Source organism: Neophocaena asiaeorientalis, unplaced genomic scaffold (assembly GCF_003031525.2).
Source record: "Neophocaena asiaeorientalis asiaeorientalis breed wild unplaced genomic scaffold, Neophocaena_asiaeorientalis_V1.1 scaffold82, whole genome shotgun sequence".
NCBI lineage: Eukaryota > Metazoa > Chordata > Mammalia > Artiodactyla > Phocoenidae > Neophocaena > Neophocaena asiaeorientalis.
This window is the reverse complement of record NW_020173068.1, coordinates 8,033,838-8,050,114: the sequence shown is the minus strand read 5'-3', so window position 1 is coordinate 8,050,114 and position 16,277 is coordinate 8,033,838. Positions and strand designations below refer to the sequence as shown.

Below are 16,277 nucleotides of genomic sequence, written 5' to 3'. Positions count from 1 at the left end.
GTAAAAGTGTCCACCCAGTTCCCCGAGGCCCATCAGGAGTAGAGCTGGGCTGCTCGCTGGTCAAGTCCAGCGTGACTGCCTCCTGTGTTCACTCACACCTCTGAGTATCTGGCTCAGTGCCCAGGCAACCTGAAACCCATCCACTTACCTTTGAGTCACCCTCAGCCATGTCTCAGGGCAGGGGGTAGGTCCAGGAAGGTGCCAGCCCCAGGAGTTAATCTGAGCCATCCATGGTCACTGGACGCTCAGCCACCACTACCAGGATCTAGACATGAGGGCACAGCACTCCTAGCGCAGGGGGCCTGGCCCACAGGCTTCAGATGAGCTCATGAGCGGCCCCTCTGGGGAAGGCAGGGCAGCCCGAACAAAGTTCCTGGGAAGGTAGTTCCCCTGGGCTTGAGGTCACCAGCACCTCCGCTGTGCTGTGCCAAGGGAGGAGACCAGGTGCCTGCAGCTCGGCAGGGCCCGAGAACTTTCTGAAACACATGTTCTTACCACCAGACATGGGCACCTACTGTTCCGCCTGCTCTCCCCTGCACCCCATCCCCATCTCCCAAAGCCGGTTAATACCCACTGTCCTTCAGCCTTGACCTGGGTTTGGCGGAGCTGTCATGGCTTCCCACAGCCGCACTGTGCTGCATCTCTTTTTCTGCTATCTGCTGTAGACTGGAACTCACCTATGGCATGTTCCGTGTCTCCCCCACCGGGGCATGAACTCTATGAGCAGGGTAGGTGCTCAGGAAGTGCATCCAGTGCATGTAACTGTCAGGGTGCAGGCAGCTGCTGGCGTACCGAGTGCCCCGTCCTGGGTGAAGCGCACGCAGAGTCGGGGTCTACGGAGGGGGCGTGAGTTGTCAGCGTGAGCAGCCCATCTCAGCTCCCACATAGCAACGATGAAGCATTTATTTCTCTGGAGGAAGCTGGTCAGGCAGATGTTACACACTCATCTTTCGGGAAGGGAACCGAGAGCTTAGTTTTCTTGCTGGGGGTCAAAGAGCTGGTGCATGAGAGCGCTGGCGTTACAGTTTGCCGTCGTCAGCCTGTCTCCAAGGAGCTGCCACTTGGAAGGGGTCTGGCTGTCTCCTGGGGCGTCTACTCCACCCGCCTCATCCCAGCCTGGCCCGCCCCGCTGCAATAACACCATGAGCCCGTGGTGCACGTTACCTCATTTATTCTCACAACATGCCTGTGAGGTAGGGAGGGGCGGGGACTGTCCCCATTTTACAGAGGAGGAAGTTGAGGCACACAGAGGTCAAGTGACTTGCCCAAGGTCACAGACGGCGGCCAAGCTGGAATGGGCCCTAGAGCAGGCCCACAGTTCACCCGGGGCCCCTGTGGCAGGTGCTGGACACGAGGACGTCTCCAGTGCCGCAGCCGTGGCCACAGGAGAGCAGTCGTCGTGCACGGAGCTTGCTGCAGGCCTGGCCTCGCCCTCTCCCTCCCTGCCCCCCACCTCACCCTGCACGCCTGGGCCATCACAGCTCAGGGCTCATGACACCCTGGGAGTGGGGCTGGGGGGCAGGGGAGAGAGAAGGATGACCGGGGTAAAAAAATAGAAAACTCAGAGGCCAGGCAGATGGGCCCATGGCTGGGAAGCGGGGGGCAGGTGAGAGACAAAAAAAGGGGGAGCTGCTTACACACAAGGTATATATTTTTACACACACTTGTACACACACCTAGATATAGTACATGTAAAAATATATGCTATTCACACACCCGCCTCCTGCCAGGTGCCCCCGAGAGCCAGCGGTGGCGCTGGTGGGCATGGGTGAGCAGAGGGGCGTTTGTTAAATATACACTCTAAGGTCTATGTGCATATGTACACATACGTACAGACACAGCCGCCCGCCCCTCGGGTACTGTACACAGGCTCGGCCAGGGACACATGACCCCTGGAAAATGGGGTCCCTCTCTTGAGTGGCCCCTGCAAGTCACTCTAGGTCATACATTTTGCTGAAGGAAGAAGGGGCTGGAGAGAAGAAAAAGGCGGGAGTCTGGAGTGTGGTAAGCTGTGGTTTTTATCTCATTCCCACCCCCACCCCCCCAAAGACTTCAGCCCTCCTTATGGTCTCAGAGAGGCGAGTCACCCACCTGACGCTGCCTAGGGCTGGCAGATCACAGTGGGAGGACTGCTTCTGCTGAGAGGAACCTGTATTTGCGTGTGCGCGCGCGCGAGCACTCGGTGGGGGAGGGGACGCGTGTCCATCTCTCTGTCCTCTGGGCTCACCCACAAAAAGGGCTGAGAACCAGAAAGCCGATAGTCAGGATGGTGACCCCTGTGTGAGCTCTTAAGGGAAAAGAGAAAAACATAAGAATGAAAACTCCAAGGTCAGAGCTGGGGTAGCCAGGAAAAGGAGGAAGGACATGGCAGGTGCCCAAGGCTGCCCTTGGGCTGTCGTCATCTTGTAAACAAGCTAGTTTAAGTTCTCATTAGATAGAGCAAGTAAAAAGACCGTAGTCTGGAGGCTGGGCCGGGGCGTTGCCGAAGTCCATCTATCTAGTCCACCACGGCCAGCAAGAGGAAAAAAAAGTTTTATAGTTTTGTGTTTCTGTTGATTTTTTTGTGAAGTCTTCATAACCTAAAGCTGGGAGGGACCCAAGAAAGCCAAATTGTGAGCCCTTGTATGCGTCAATTTGAAAGTTGGCTCAGGGTCTCTAGACAGAATAACCACACTGAAGGTTGAGAAAATTTTGTTCCTTTCGCATTTAGTTTGTAGGTTTCTTTTTTTAATGACTTAAAATTGTTTTGCTTCCTGCTTCCTGGTCTCAGAGCCGGGTCTGGGCCTCAGGGACATAAATCTCGATGCTGTCCGCGCTCTCCGTGGCTGAGTTCTGCCGCACGGAAGCTGCCCGCTTGGCCGCCAGGAGCCTCTTGCGGGCCTCCTGACGCTGCTTGTCCCCAGCGTCAGAGGCCTTGTCACGGCTCACTGCCGGCTTGGATTTGGCTGGCTTCTTTGGGACCGGAGGGGGTAGTTTCTTCTCTTCCTTTAGTGAGACAGTGAGGAGAGAAGAAAAATAAAATAGAGGTGCCACCTTTTGTGTGGTGCTACCACCCACCGTATGCTGGCAGCTGGAGCCTCCACCCCAGCTTCCCCGCATCGGGCACAAGCAACACACATTTGGAATCAGGAAGCCACAAGAAGCGATGATGGTGGGAATAGCACAAGGCATAGGAGCAAAAAGCAAGCTTACAATCCTAGAATGTTCTAGTAGGAAGGGACAGACAGATCACCTCTTCCCACCCCTGCTCTGAACCACTGAGAGCCTGAAATTCACACAGGAATCGTATAGCCAGAGATGGGATTTAAATTCAGGGCCTCCGACTCCCAGGTCACATTTCACATGCTATTCTAGGGGATCAGAACTCACAAGGGCCACAGTCCAGTAACCAATAACCAAAGGGGTCATTGGGTGCCACGGTTTTACAGATGGAAGCCTGAGCCTCAGGGAAGAGGCTGGCCCAGGAGGCAGAATCGGGTCCAGACCCCTGTACTCCTGGCAGCGTGGTCCTAGGAGAAGGACCATTTTTCTACCTCCAAGGTTCCAACGGCTGTGTCTACGCTAGTGCTCTGGGCCGTGGGCATGTGTCTCCCACTTTCTGAACGTGCAGGGCAGGAAGGCATGCTTCGGGGGGCGGGGGGCAGCCTCAACTACACAGAGCGAGTGGCATGCTGGACGAGCGCCGAGCGTGGACCCCGCACACTGATGGACGTGAGCCCCCAGCTCAAAGACGACACACAGAGAAGGGAGCCAAGCAGCACTGACCGATGTGGCCAGCGTTATTGCCGACCAGGAATTTGTCCCTGGACTTCCCCTCCGCACTGCTCCATGCTCACCTTCCTCTTCTCGGGGGTCTCCACCAGCTGCCAGCTGTTGGCCTTGAGGTGGTAGAGTTCATCAAACTTCATGCTGATGTCCTCGATGGACAGCTGCAGCAGGTCCCAGAACCCTGCCAGGTCCTGGGCTGTTGGACGTGGGTTGGCATCAGGGTTCTGTGGGACAGACGGGGATCAGTGGGGCAAGGAGGGCAGAGGCTTGTCCTGCACCCCATCCCAAGTACTGTCTCCTAGCTCTGCCAGCCCTGGTTGGCTTCTCTCGAGGCCTGGTCTTACTCTCCTGTTCCCAGGGTCGGGTCAGTATCTGTATGAGCGAATGAACCCAGTTCCTGATTACTGCTGGCCCTGATGGTGGAGAGCTTTGGGAGAGAGAGACAGTCCTATCATGAGAGTGGGTCCTGCACACACATGGGGACTGAGGCCTTCGCCACCACTGAAGGGCTAGGGAGGAGGCAGGATCGCTCCCAGGTGGGTGTGATTCCAGAATCCGTGTGGTTTCCAGCCCATCGTTCTGTTCTCTGACAGCACATTCCTCATCAGGACTTCCCCAGTGAACACCCAAACGCCTACCGGTCCTAGAGACAAACACTCGCCACTGTCCTCCACCCCTGGGGGTTACCCCACCCCTGCCAGATGGAAAGAGGCCTCCACAGGAAAGGCTGCTGCCTAGCGGCAAGGGTGAAGGCGAGGGAAACCCACCAAGTGTCATGGTGGTTATTTCTTTAGTTCTTACCTTGATTGACTGTCTTCTTAGATATAGAGTATGTTGTATATAAATAAATCAGTGCCAACTGATTTTTAACTTTCATGTGGCTGTTTTTACATAGAGTTCACTTTTCTATTTTAGAAGGTAGTAGAGCTCTGAAAGGACCATTCCTGGCCCTTTTCCTGTGCTAGGCACTGACACACACCACTGTCATCTTTCCAATGCCATGAGGAAGCAGCACCTTCTCCATGTTAGAGAGGAGGTCACAGAGGCTTAGAGGCTAATCCAGCTGGGGGATCTGGCTAGAAGACCCACTGTGGAGGAAGAAGAATCACACTCACCAAGTTTTGCTCACAGAGGCCCCGGAACTGCTGGAATTTCTGTGACATCAGTAGCTGGGCACTGCCCACAGCACTGAGGACTTTCCCTAAGACTGAGAAAGAGAAGGTGGAAAAAGACTGAGCAGAGCACAGGGTCTGCTGGGGTGGAACACAGGATCAGGGTCATGGCTTCCACCTCCCCTCCCCGCAGTAGGACACCAATCATTTGGTGATGGCAGTCAGTCTTCATTTTATTTACACATTAACCCACTCTCACTGTGAAAAATGCAAACCAGACACATAAAGTGAGCCCCATCCCCTAGTTGCTAAGGACATTTTATGGCAATAAATTTAAAAACTAAGTTTAAATGGAAAAAATTTTCAGGAAAACATAAATTACTATCAATCATAGACTCAAGAAGAAACAGAAAGTCTGATTAGGCCAATAACTGTTTTAAAAAACTGAAGCAGGAGTTAAAAATCTTCCCCAGAAAAAGGAACCAGGCCTATGTAGTTTTACAGGTGTGGTTTTGCAAAACCTTCCAGGAATAGATAATCCTTGTTTTATACATTCAAATTCTTCCTGAGAGTAAATGAACAGAAAATGACAGCAAATTTCAGGAGCCGAGAGAACAGAGGACATGCCAAGAATAGGGCACTTTCATTATGCACATAAAAGTCTTAAAGCAAAGAGAATCCAACAGAAGAGTTCACCATGAAGTGTTCAGCCCAGGAAAACAAGGCTGAAATCTTTTAGTGTGATTTCCAGTTTTAAAGTGGTGGCAGGAAAACGGTACTACCTCCTAGCCCCCTTAGAAATCACTGAAAAGCAAAACAGTATAAACAAGAAATAAAAATGCGAACTGTCTCCTGACAGAACTCTCGAACGCAGTGTATGAGGAAGGCTGCCACGTGCAGTGACAGCCACACAGGAGGCTTCTTGGGATTGAAAGGCTCAGATAAAGGTGGCAGTTCTGAGTTCTCAAATGTAGCATAACTTGAGAGGAGAAGCCAATAATCTCTTATTTGAAATAAAGAGGGGGTGTGGACTGCAGCAGGAGCGTTCCTGGACCTGGTTCAGCACCAAAGGTGGGGGGCAGGGGGACGAGGACGAAACTGCATGGTAACCGCCCTCTAGTTGCCTGGGGAGAACACTAGGCTGAAGAACACACCCTGCACCCATCACCATGCCTGAGGAATTCCTGCCAGCCTGGGACACAGTCCTGGCTCCTCTCCCACAGTGGTCTACTTACGGCAGCTCATGAAGGAGGAATTCCACCTCATTCAGAAATTAGTTATTAAAAAGGAACCAACACAGGAGCTAAACATGTTATAGGAGCAGTAAATGGCAGATGCACGCTCACCAGAAAGCTGTTGCCAGAGAGCAGATGAAAAGTGTGACATTTAGCCACAAATATTTAAACAGTAGTTCAAAGCAGAGATAAGGTACTCTGAAAAGAGATGCAAGACAATGGAAGGGGATAAAACATGAGCTCTGGAACTAGTGCAAGAGAAAAATCAGGCATCACAGAAACAAGGGCCATGATGGACACAGCACAAAGAATAAACCCTGATGAAAACCAATAAGGACAAGGAGGACAGGAGTGCAAAAGCTCCTGGCACAAAACACTTGCACTGCTAGATTAACAAGGCAAGGCGTCTTAAATGAATAGCTAAGCTGCTGGGGATAAAATGACCCCCCACCCGCAGAAGGTAGTGGGTATATGTGCCTGGCTTGGTCTGAAGTAGGATAGGAGGGCTTCCCTGGTGGTGCAGTGGTTAAGAATCCACCTGCCAATGCAGGGGATGTGGGTTCGATCCCTGGTCTGGGAGGACCCCACATGCCGCGGAGCAACTAGGCCCGTGCACCACAACTACTGGAACCTGCGCACCTAGAGGCTGTGCTCTGCAACAAGAGGAGCCACAGCAATGAGAAGCCTGCGCACGGCAATGAAGACTAGCCTCTGCTCGCTGCAATGAGAGCAAAGCCCGCACACAGCGACAAAGACCCAATGCAGCCAAAAATAAAATAATTAAAAAAAAAAAAAGGATGGGAATAAGAGGAAAAGTCTCTCCTGAGAATTCCTAACCATAAGACTGCACTTAGGTACCTTATTTTTTAAGAAATAAAGGAAGCAACTAGATGTATTAAAAAGATGAGACTGTTTTTAAAAAAGTGACTGAGAGACATGGAGGCGAGAGGGAGACTTAAAATACATCTATCAGAGTTCTAAAAGGACGGAGAGAATGGAAGAAAAGAAATTTATTCAGAGAGATGATTCAGAATATGAATAAAGGAACCATCCCAAACTCATTTTATGAAGCTAGATAACCTTGGTACTAAAACAGGACAAGGATGAGAAAGGAAAATTACCAGCCAAGTAATCCTGCCTTTGAAGAAAGGCAAAATTATTAAATCAGATATTAACAAAAGTACAACCGTGTACTAAAATAATATAACTCAGCTGGGTTTATTCTGGTAATACAAGACTGATTCAACATTAGAAAATTCTAATGACTTCTGATTCTGACTATGAAAAACCAGTTACTATCAGACAAACTGAACCCTCCCACCAAGAACAATTAAAAAAAAAACCTAAATAAAATACCAAAAACAACAAAAAAATCTCTTTCAAGGTATTAAAAAATTACCAAGGCAACCAGAATTTGAGAGGATAAGATGTCAGTGAGAACGGAAACGATATTCAGCCAAGTCTGATATTCTGTACCGCCTTCTACCCCAAGGCATCTCCCAGTTTATAAGCAGCGCAAGGCTGAGGGGCTAAGAAGCCAAGCAGAAAGTGGTGGTTCAGAGCCTGAGAAGCTAAGCAGAACTTGTGGCAGTTCCATGGGGACAGGGAGACCAAAACTGGAATTCGGAGTTACCGGAGCAGACAGGACTTGGGGGAAAGTGCGTCGGGCTGAGCAAAGCTTCCAGCAGTCTTACGATGGGGGAGAAACAAAAATTGGAGCTCAGTGTCTGCCAAGGAGGAAGGGCTTGGAAATACCCCGGGCTGTCCCCAAACCCAGCTCTGAACCAGCTCAATCCCATATTAGATTAAGTTGGTCTGGCCCTCCTCTGTCTGCAAGAAGCAAAAGTAAATTCATTCTCAAAGAAGAGAAAATCGTCTTCGAAAAAAAAGAAGATCTTCCAGCAGTCTTACGATGGGGGAGAAACAAAAATTGGAGCTCAGTGTCTGCCAAGGAGGAAGGGCTTGGAAATACCCCGGGCTGTCCCCAAACCCAGCTCTGAACCAGCTCAATCCCATATTAGATTAAGTTGGTCTGGCCCTCCTCTAACTGTCTGCAAGAAGCAAAAGTAAATTCATTCTCAAAGAATAGAAAATCGTCTTCGAAAAAAAAGAAGAAAAAAAATCATCCTGAGCTTCAAGTTATCTCTGTAGTTTTTGCATACAGTTTCTGGCATTGAATAAAAATTACCAAGCATGCCACGAGGTAGGACCAAATGACTGCACACCAAAAGAGAAAAATCAGCAAAAAGTAAAAGAACTGTAGGGGATGTAGAGGTATAGGACCAGGGCTTTAAAATGACTGTGAATATGTCCCAGAAAATATATGACATGATGAGGAATTTCAGCAAAGAACCAGAAATCTATCAAAAAGAATCAAATGGAAATTCTAGAACTAAAAAATAGAGTAACTGAAATTAAGACTGCAATAGACTCTTCAATAAGTGGTGCTGGGAAAACTGGACAGGTACATGTAAAAAGTATGAGATTAGATCACTCCCTAACACCATACACAAATATAAGCTCAAAATGGATTAAAGACCTAAATGTAAGGCCAGAAACTATCAAACTCTTAGAGGAAAACATAGGCATGTTTCCTCGGTGATTTGTGACCACCTGGAGGGGTGGGATAGGGAGGGTGGGAGGGAGGGAGACACAAGAGGAAAAAGATATGGGAACATATCTATATGTATAGCTGATTCACTTTGTTATAAAGCAAAAACTAACATACCATTGTAAAGCAATTATACTCCAATAAAGATGTAAAAAAAAAAAAGACTGCAATAGATAGGTTTAATAGATTGGTTACAGCTGAACTATAAAATAATCCAGTAGAAAATATCCAGACTGAGGTCCAGAGGAAGAAAAAAAAAAGGGAAAATACAGAAGAGAGAATGAAGAAGCGTAAGATGTGGCAGTCTAAAATATGTGTAATTGGAGTCCACAAGTAGAGAAGAAATAACATGGAGCAGAAATCTGAGGAAATGATGGCCAAGACTTTTCTGAAACTGATGAGAGTTATTAAGGCTGCAGATTCAAGAAACCCTGTGAGCATCAAGTTGGAAAAATACAAAGAAAACCATACCTAGGTATCACAGTAAAATGGATAAAACTCAAACACAGGAGAAGAAATCTTAAAAGCAGACAAAGGGGAGAAAACAAATTATTCTTCAAAGAAGCAGAAGGAAGACTGACAGTTGACTTTTCAATAGAAAGGCTGGAAACCAGGACATAAAGACATATTTATAAAGTGTTGAAAGGAGATCAATACGTACCTATAATTCTATACTTAGCAAAAATACTGTTCAGGGACTTCCCTGGCAGTCCAGTGGTTAAAGACTCCGCACTTCCACTGCAGGGGGCACACGGGTTTGATCCCTGTTCAGGGAACTAAGATCCCACATGCCGCAGCCAAAAGAGTAAATAAAATAAATTTAAAAATAATGACAAAAGCCTGCCTCCTTGAGGACAGTTTTAAAAAAATACTGTTCTTAAAGAGGGAAAAATACATTTTGAGATAAATACTGCATTAAAATAAATACTAAAGGGAGTTCTTCAGGCAGAAGGAAAATGATCCTAACTAGAAGCAAAGAAATAAAGGAGAGAAGAGTACCAGAAAGAGTAAATATGTGGGTAATACTGATTGTATAAAACAAAAAATAATGTCTTGTGGCATTTAGAACATATATATAGAACTGAAATACTTAACAGCAATAGTACACAGGTTAGGAGGGGGATAAAAGTGATCTAAGGTCCTTGCATCATCTGTGAAGTGGTAAAGGTACTAATTTAGTCTTTACAAAGTCAGGGATGCAGGTTGTAATCTTGAGAGTAACTGTTAATAATAAGCTAACATGAAAAAAGTGGCAATAAATACTTGATTAATCCAAAAGTAAGGCAAGAAAGGAGAAAAAACTATCAATAAAATTTACCACATTACAGATTAAAAATTATCTAAATAGATACACTAAATTTCATTAAATTCAAAAATTTTCTTAACCAGAATAAGCGTATCTCCAACAGACCTATAGTAAACATCATACTCAATGGTACAAGGTTAAAAGCAATTCCTTATTTACAAATAAAGTAAGAATACAGCAAGATTTCTAGATATAAGATCAATAGAAAGGCCAAGAGCATTTCATCAACAATAAACAGAAAATACAGTAACAAAAAATACCACTTACAAAAAAAAAAAATACCACTTACATCCCTCCAAAATTAAAATACTAATCTAACAAATCTTCAAAAAATATGTAAAACTTTTATGTGGAAAATATAAAATTTAAATGTAAGACACTAAAGAAGACCTAAATAAATGGAGAGACATAATCATGTTCTTGGATAGAAAAGAATTATTCATAAACATGTCAACTTCCCACCAAACTGATCTACACATTTAATATAATCCCAATCAAAACCTCAACATGGAACTTGAAAAGCTGAGTCTTACAATTTATATGGAAAAGCAAAGAGCCTATGCCAGACACTCTTGAAGAATAGGTTGGGGGAACTTGTCTTTCCAGTTATCAAGACTCATTAGACAGTTATAACAATGAAGAAAGTTAGATTTGGGCCTAGGGATAGACTAATGAACAGAACAGAAAGCTCAGAAATAGATCAACACATGTAGGAAACCTGATATTTGTCAGGGCTGTACTGCATATCAACAGGATAAGGATGAACATTTTAATAAATTATTGTCCAATGAGAAAAAATTAACATAGAGCCTTATCTCACTCCATGCAGACAAATTAATTCCAAGGGATCAAGGACTTAAATGTGGAAGACAACTCGAAAACTTTACAAGTAAACAGTAAAATATCTTTTTGACTTTGGGAGAAGGATGGATCTCTTAACATACAAAAAAGTATAAACCATAAAGGAAAAGATTGATAAATTTACATTAAAATTAAAAGTATCCATTCATTCAAAAGATACCATAAAGAAAATGAAAAGATGAGTTGCAAACTGGGAGAAGACATTTACAATACATATAACTGACAAAGGTTCCAGAATCTAGATATGTAATGATCACCGATGAGGCAATTAAGAAAAAGACCACTTAACAGAAAAATGAGCAAAACATATGAACAGGCATTTCACAGAGGAGGAAACATAAATGGCTAATATGTGAAAAGATGCTCCATGCCATTAGTAACCAATGAAATGCAAATTATAACCACTATTTTATAACTGGACTGGGGGAAAGAAAAAACCTATTACATACTAAGTGTAAGCAAAGATGTAGAGCAATGGGTACTTTCACACAGTGCTGAGGGACTAATAAATTGGTGTAATCACTGTGGAGAACAATTTGGCATTTCTTATAAATCTGAACATAGGCATACTCTGTGACCCAGACGTTTCCCAGTATATACCTTAGAGAACTCTTATAGCGGAGACATGGTCAAATATGTTCATAATAACCCACAGTTTATATCAGCTTAATGGTGTGAGACTGAATAATTTATCCCTGAGATCAGGAATGAGACAAAAACAAGGATGCCCCTGCTCTTGTCACATCTATTCAACTTTGTGTTGGAGCCAGGGCCATTAGGCAAAAAACAAAATAAAAGGAATCCAGGCTGGAAAGAAAAAAGTAAAACAATCTCTACTCTCAGATTAAATACTCTTGTATGTAAAAAATTCTGAAGAATTCCCCCCAAAACAGTGAGGTTGCAGCATACAAGATCAACATACAGAAGTCATTTGTATTTCTATATGGTAACAATGAACATCTGAAAACGAAATTAAGAAAACAATTTCATTTACAATGCCATCAAACAGAATAAAATACTTAGGAATAAATTTAACAAAAGAAATGTAGGACTTGTCCACTGAAAATTACAAAACATTATTGAAAGAAAATTTCAAAAACCTAAGTAAATGGAAAGATAGCCCACGTTCATGGATCAGAAGACTTTAAAGTAAGATGGCAACACTCATCAAATTGAATTACTGATTTAACACAATCCCTATTAATAAAATCCCAGCTGCCATTTTTGCGGAAACCGACAAGCTGATTCTAAAATCCATATGGAAATGCAAGAATGAAATATGAACTTTAGAACTTCATTTAGTGAGAACCTGACAGCTGGCAATAAACTTCTTTTATTTTTATTTAAAAAGTAAAGCTGGAGGACTCACCCTTCCCAATTTCAAAGCTTATTACAAAGCTACAGTAATTACGACAGTGTGGTACTGGCATAAGTATACACATGTACATCAATGCAATGGAATAAAACTGAGTCCAGAAATAAACCCTTAAATAAATCAGTTGACCATAAATAAACCCTTACATTTATGGTCAACTGATTTTTGACAAGGGTACCAAGACCATTCAATGGGGAAAGAACAGTCTCCCTAACAAATGGTGCTGGGACAACTGGATATCCAAATGTAAAAGAATGAAGGTGGACCAATACCTAACACCATATACAAAAATTAACTCAAAATGGATCACAGACCTAAATGTAACAGCTAAAGCTATAAAACTCTTGAAGGCAAACAGGAGTAAATCTTTACAATAATGGATTAGCAATGGCTTCTTAGAACTGACACCAAATGACAAGCAACAAGAGAAGAAAAAACCAATTGAACTTCACTAAAGTTGAACTGCTGTGTTTCAAAGAATACATAATAGCCAAGAAGTGGAACAACTGATGAATGTATAAGCAAAATGCAATATATCCATACAATGGAGTATATTATTCAGCAATAAAAAGGAGTGAAGTGGGCTTCCCTGGTGGCGTAGTGGTTGCGAGTCCGCCTGCCGATGCAGGGGACGCGGGTTCGTGCCCCGGTCCGGGAGGATCCCGCATGCCGCGGAGTGGCTGGGCCCGTGAGCCATGGCCGCTGGGCCTGCGCGTCCGGAGCCTGTGCTCCGCAGCGGGAGAGGCCACAACAGTGAGGGGCCCGCGTACCGCAAAAAAAAAAAAAAAAAAAAAGGAGTGAAGTGCTGAAACATGCTACAACATGGATAAACTTCAAAAACATTATGCAAAGTGAAAGAATCCATACATAAAAGACCACGTATTGTATGATTCCATGTACATGAAATGTACAGAATGGGCAAATCTATAGAGAATGAAGCAGATTAGTGTTTTAGAGGGATACAGCATGATGGCTAAATGGGTACAAGGTTTCTTTTTGGGGTGATGAAAATGTTCTAAAATTAGGTAGCAGGGATGGTTGCACAACTCTGTGGATGTGCTAAAAACCACTTTAGCTGTTTTGTATACTTTAAAGGGGTGAATTTTATGGTATATAAATTACAACTCAATACTGTTATAAAAAATTATTCACAACCAAAAACTAGAAACAACTCAAGTGTTCATCAGTGGAATGGATAAGCAATGGTATATTCATATTCATACAGTGGAACGTGGCATCAATGAAAAGAATGAACTACAGGTACACGCATTATGGATGGATCTCAAAAACAAGGCTGAATCAAAAAAGGCAAGCCTCAGAAGAATACATACACTGTGCTTCTATTAATATAAATTTCAAAAACAGGCAAAACTAAACAGCATATTCCTTAGGGTCACACATATATGTGGTACAAGTATAAAGAAAAGCAAGGGTATAATTACCACAAAATTCAGGATAGTGCGTTCTGCCATGGCAGAAAGAAGGTGATGTGTCACTGGGTTCAAAGACACTGGTAATATTCCATTTTGTAAACTAGCTGGTGCGTACAGGAGTGTTCTTTTTATTATTTTCCTTTACTCTGTTGACTCTTTGCATGTATATTTCACAATGAAAATAAAGGTTAAGAAGAATGAGAGCAAAATAAATATTTTCAGATAAATAAAAAGAGTTAATGCCAGCTGTCAGGTTCTCACTAAAGAAAGTTCTAAAGGATGAACTCAGCAAAGAAGAAAATGATCCAAGAAGGAAGATCTGAGATAAGAAAGGGTGAGCAAAGAAAATGATAAACATATAATTATTATCTATACATGTATTTATTTAGATTTATCTGTAATTATATAATTGAAAATTATATAATAATTTGTGAGGTTTTAAACCATAAGAAAACAATTAGATAAATCATATTTTAAGGTTCTTGCATTGTTTGGGAGAAAGGTAAAGATGTTGAGTAACTTAAAGTTTTAAGGGTTCAAAGAACAGAAATACAGTGTGTAACTTCTGTGGCAGATATGGCTAGTTGTCCCCAGTGTTTGTTTCTCCTTCTCCCTCAGAAGTAGAACCTTTTTTTTTTCTTCGTGTCAAATAGCAACTTTTTTCAGATGAAATAAAACACAGAAATTTCTCAGGCATACTGTGAATTTTCCAAGACAAAGTATTGTCAAATGGAAAATATGAGGTATGGTATGCAAAGTATTAGAATCACAGAACAAGTTACACTAGCATCGGGACTGGAATAAGGACTTCTGCTGTTAGTGTGATGTCATATCTCTATGATGTGCACCCTCTATCTACCAAGCACTGCACAGGCGTCGGAAAACAAGTGATCTGTGGGGACCTGTGGTTTTTAACTTGGGCACATGGCAGCCCCAACTCAGGCATTTCCTAGGCTACCCTTGCAACGAGCTGTGAGTAGCTTGGTCAAAGCGGGGGACGTGGAAGTGGTGTGCGGGGCCGGCTTCCTCTTTTTTGCAACTGGTTCCTTTGCTGCTGGAATGCACTTGGGGTTCTGGAATCCAGCAGCCACTTGGAAAAATGAAAAGATCTTGTGAATGGAAGCCAATTATGACATCAAACCTCAAGAAGAAAGAAGCCTGGGGCTCCAGCATTACTATCTCAGACATTCTTGAATGTGAGAGAAATAAATAGTCGTGTTCAAACCACTTTTTCTTTTCTTTTTTTTTAAAAATGTTATTTATAGGCAAACCTAATCCCAATTAACACAGCCTCAAAATAGCAGAGGGAATGGAGAGAGAGGTGTGTTAATGCAAAAGAAAGCAAGAAAAGAGAGAGGAATAAAAGAAACCTCAAAAAAGTAGAATGGGTCTTCCCTGGTGGCACAGTGGTTAAGAACCCGCCTGCCAATGCAGGGGACATAGGTTCGAGCCCTGGTCTGGGAAGATCCCACATGCTGCGGAGCAACAAAGCTCGTGCACCACGACTACTGAACCTGCACTCTACAGCCCACAAGCCACAGCTACTGAGCCTGCGTGCCACAACTACTGAAGCCCATGCACCTAAAGCCCGTGCTCCACAAGAGAAGCCACCACAATGAGGAGCCCACGCACCGCAACAAAGAGTAGCCCCCGCTCGCCGCAACTAGAGGAAGCCCGCGCACGGCAACAAAGACCCAATGCAGCCAAAAATAAATAATAAATTAAACAAAAAAAGTAGAATGAAGAGCACAAAATAACATGGTAGGAATAAATCCAAACAGTGAAATCCCATTGTAAATGGATGACATTTTCTACTTCTGAAATAAAAATCAACACACTGAACAAAACACAAAATCCAGGTATATGCTGATTATAAGAGACATTATGAGGCACATGAAAATTGAAAGTGAAAGGATGGAAAGCAGTGTACCAGATGAACACTAACCCAAGGAAAGCTGGTACAGCAATACTTATAACACATAAAATAAGACTTTGAGGCAAAACACAAACAGACATCCAGAAAAATAGGGAGAGTAGATCACTAAACATTCACCAGGAATATTACATTCTAGCCTTGATGCGTCTAAGATATCTTCAAAATAATACAAAGCAAAATTTGACAGAATTTTAAGGAGAAATGGACAAATTCACCATTTTACAGAAAGTGCTGTGATACACATTCCCTAAATACAACACAATTACATTGACGACAAAATAAAAACAAGCTAATCTTTTGGATTAACACCTCCCTGCCCAGTTCTCCCTCTACAGCCTCATCTCAGTGGCCCCTGCGCTCTCCTAGATGACTGTCTCCTAGACGACCATTTCAGACGCTGCTCCTCAAACCTCCCAATGCCCCCTCCCGCTTTCTCACTCTGCAGTGATAACTCTGCTCTCCCGCTAGAGTGCTCCCCAAACACCTTCCTCCTATCACTATGGAGGAACTATGTAGCCTCTACTTGGGCATTAATTCAGTTCCTTCTCACCTACCTAAGAATATCACTCAACAGCTATCCCCTTTCTCTACTGCATGATGAATTTCCCCTTCCCTACAAGTTCATTCTCAACAATACAGA

General features: G+C 43.9%; 1 protein-coding gene across 11 annotated transcripts in view; it reads right to left on the bottom strand.

Moving 5' to 3' along the window:
- Window positions 1-1,154: 1,154 nt before the first annotated feature.
- DLGAP4 (DLG associated protein 4) overlaps window positions 1,155-16,277 on the bottom strand; it is a 90,099-nt gene continuing 74,976 nt past the window's right edge. For all 11 annotated transcript variants that reach the window (XM_024743259.1, XM_024743261.1, XM_024743260.1 and 8 more), the window contains 3 exons: window positions 4,884-4,975; window positions 3,837-3,992; window positions 1,155-2,985 (listed from right to left, as the gene is read on the bottom strand). In XM_024743259.1, the coding sequence (XP_024599027.1) occupies window positions 2,767-2,985; window positions 3,837-3,992; window positions 4,884-4,975 (467 nt within the window). In that variant the 3' untranslated portion in view covers window positions 1,155-2,766. The remainder of the gene's footprint in view (window positions 2,986-3,836; window positions 3,993-4,883; window positions 4,976-16,277) is intronic.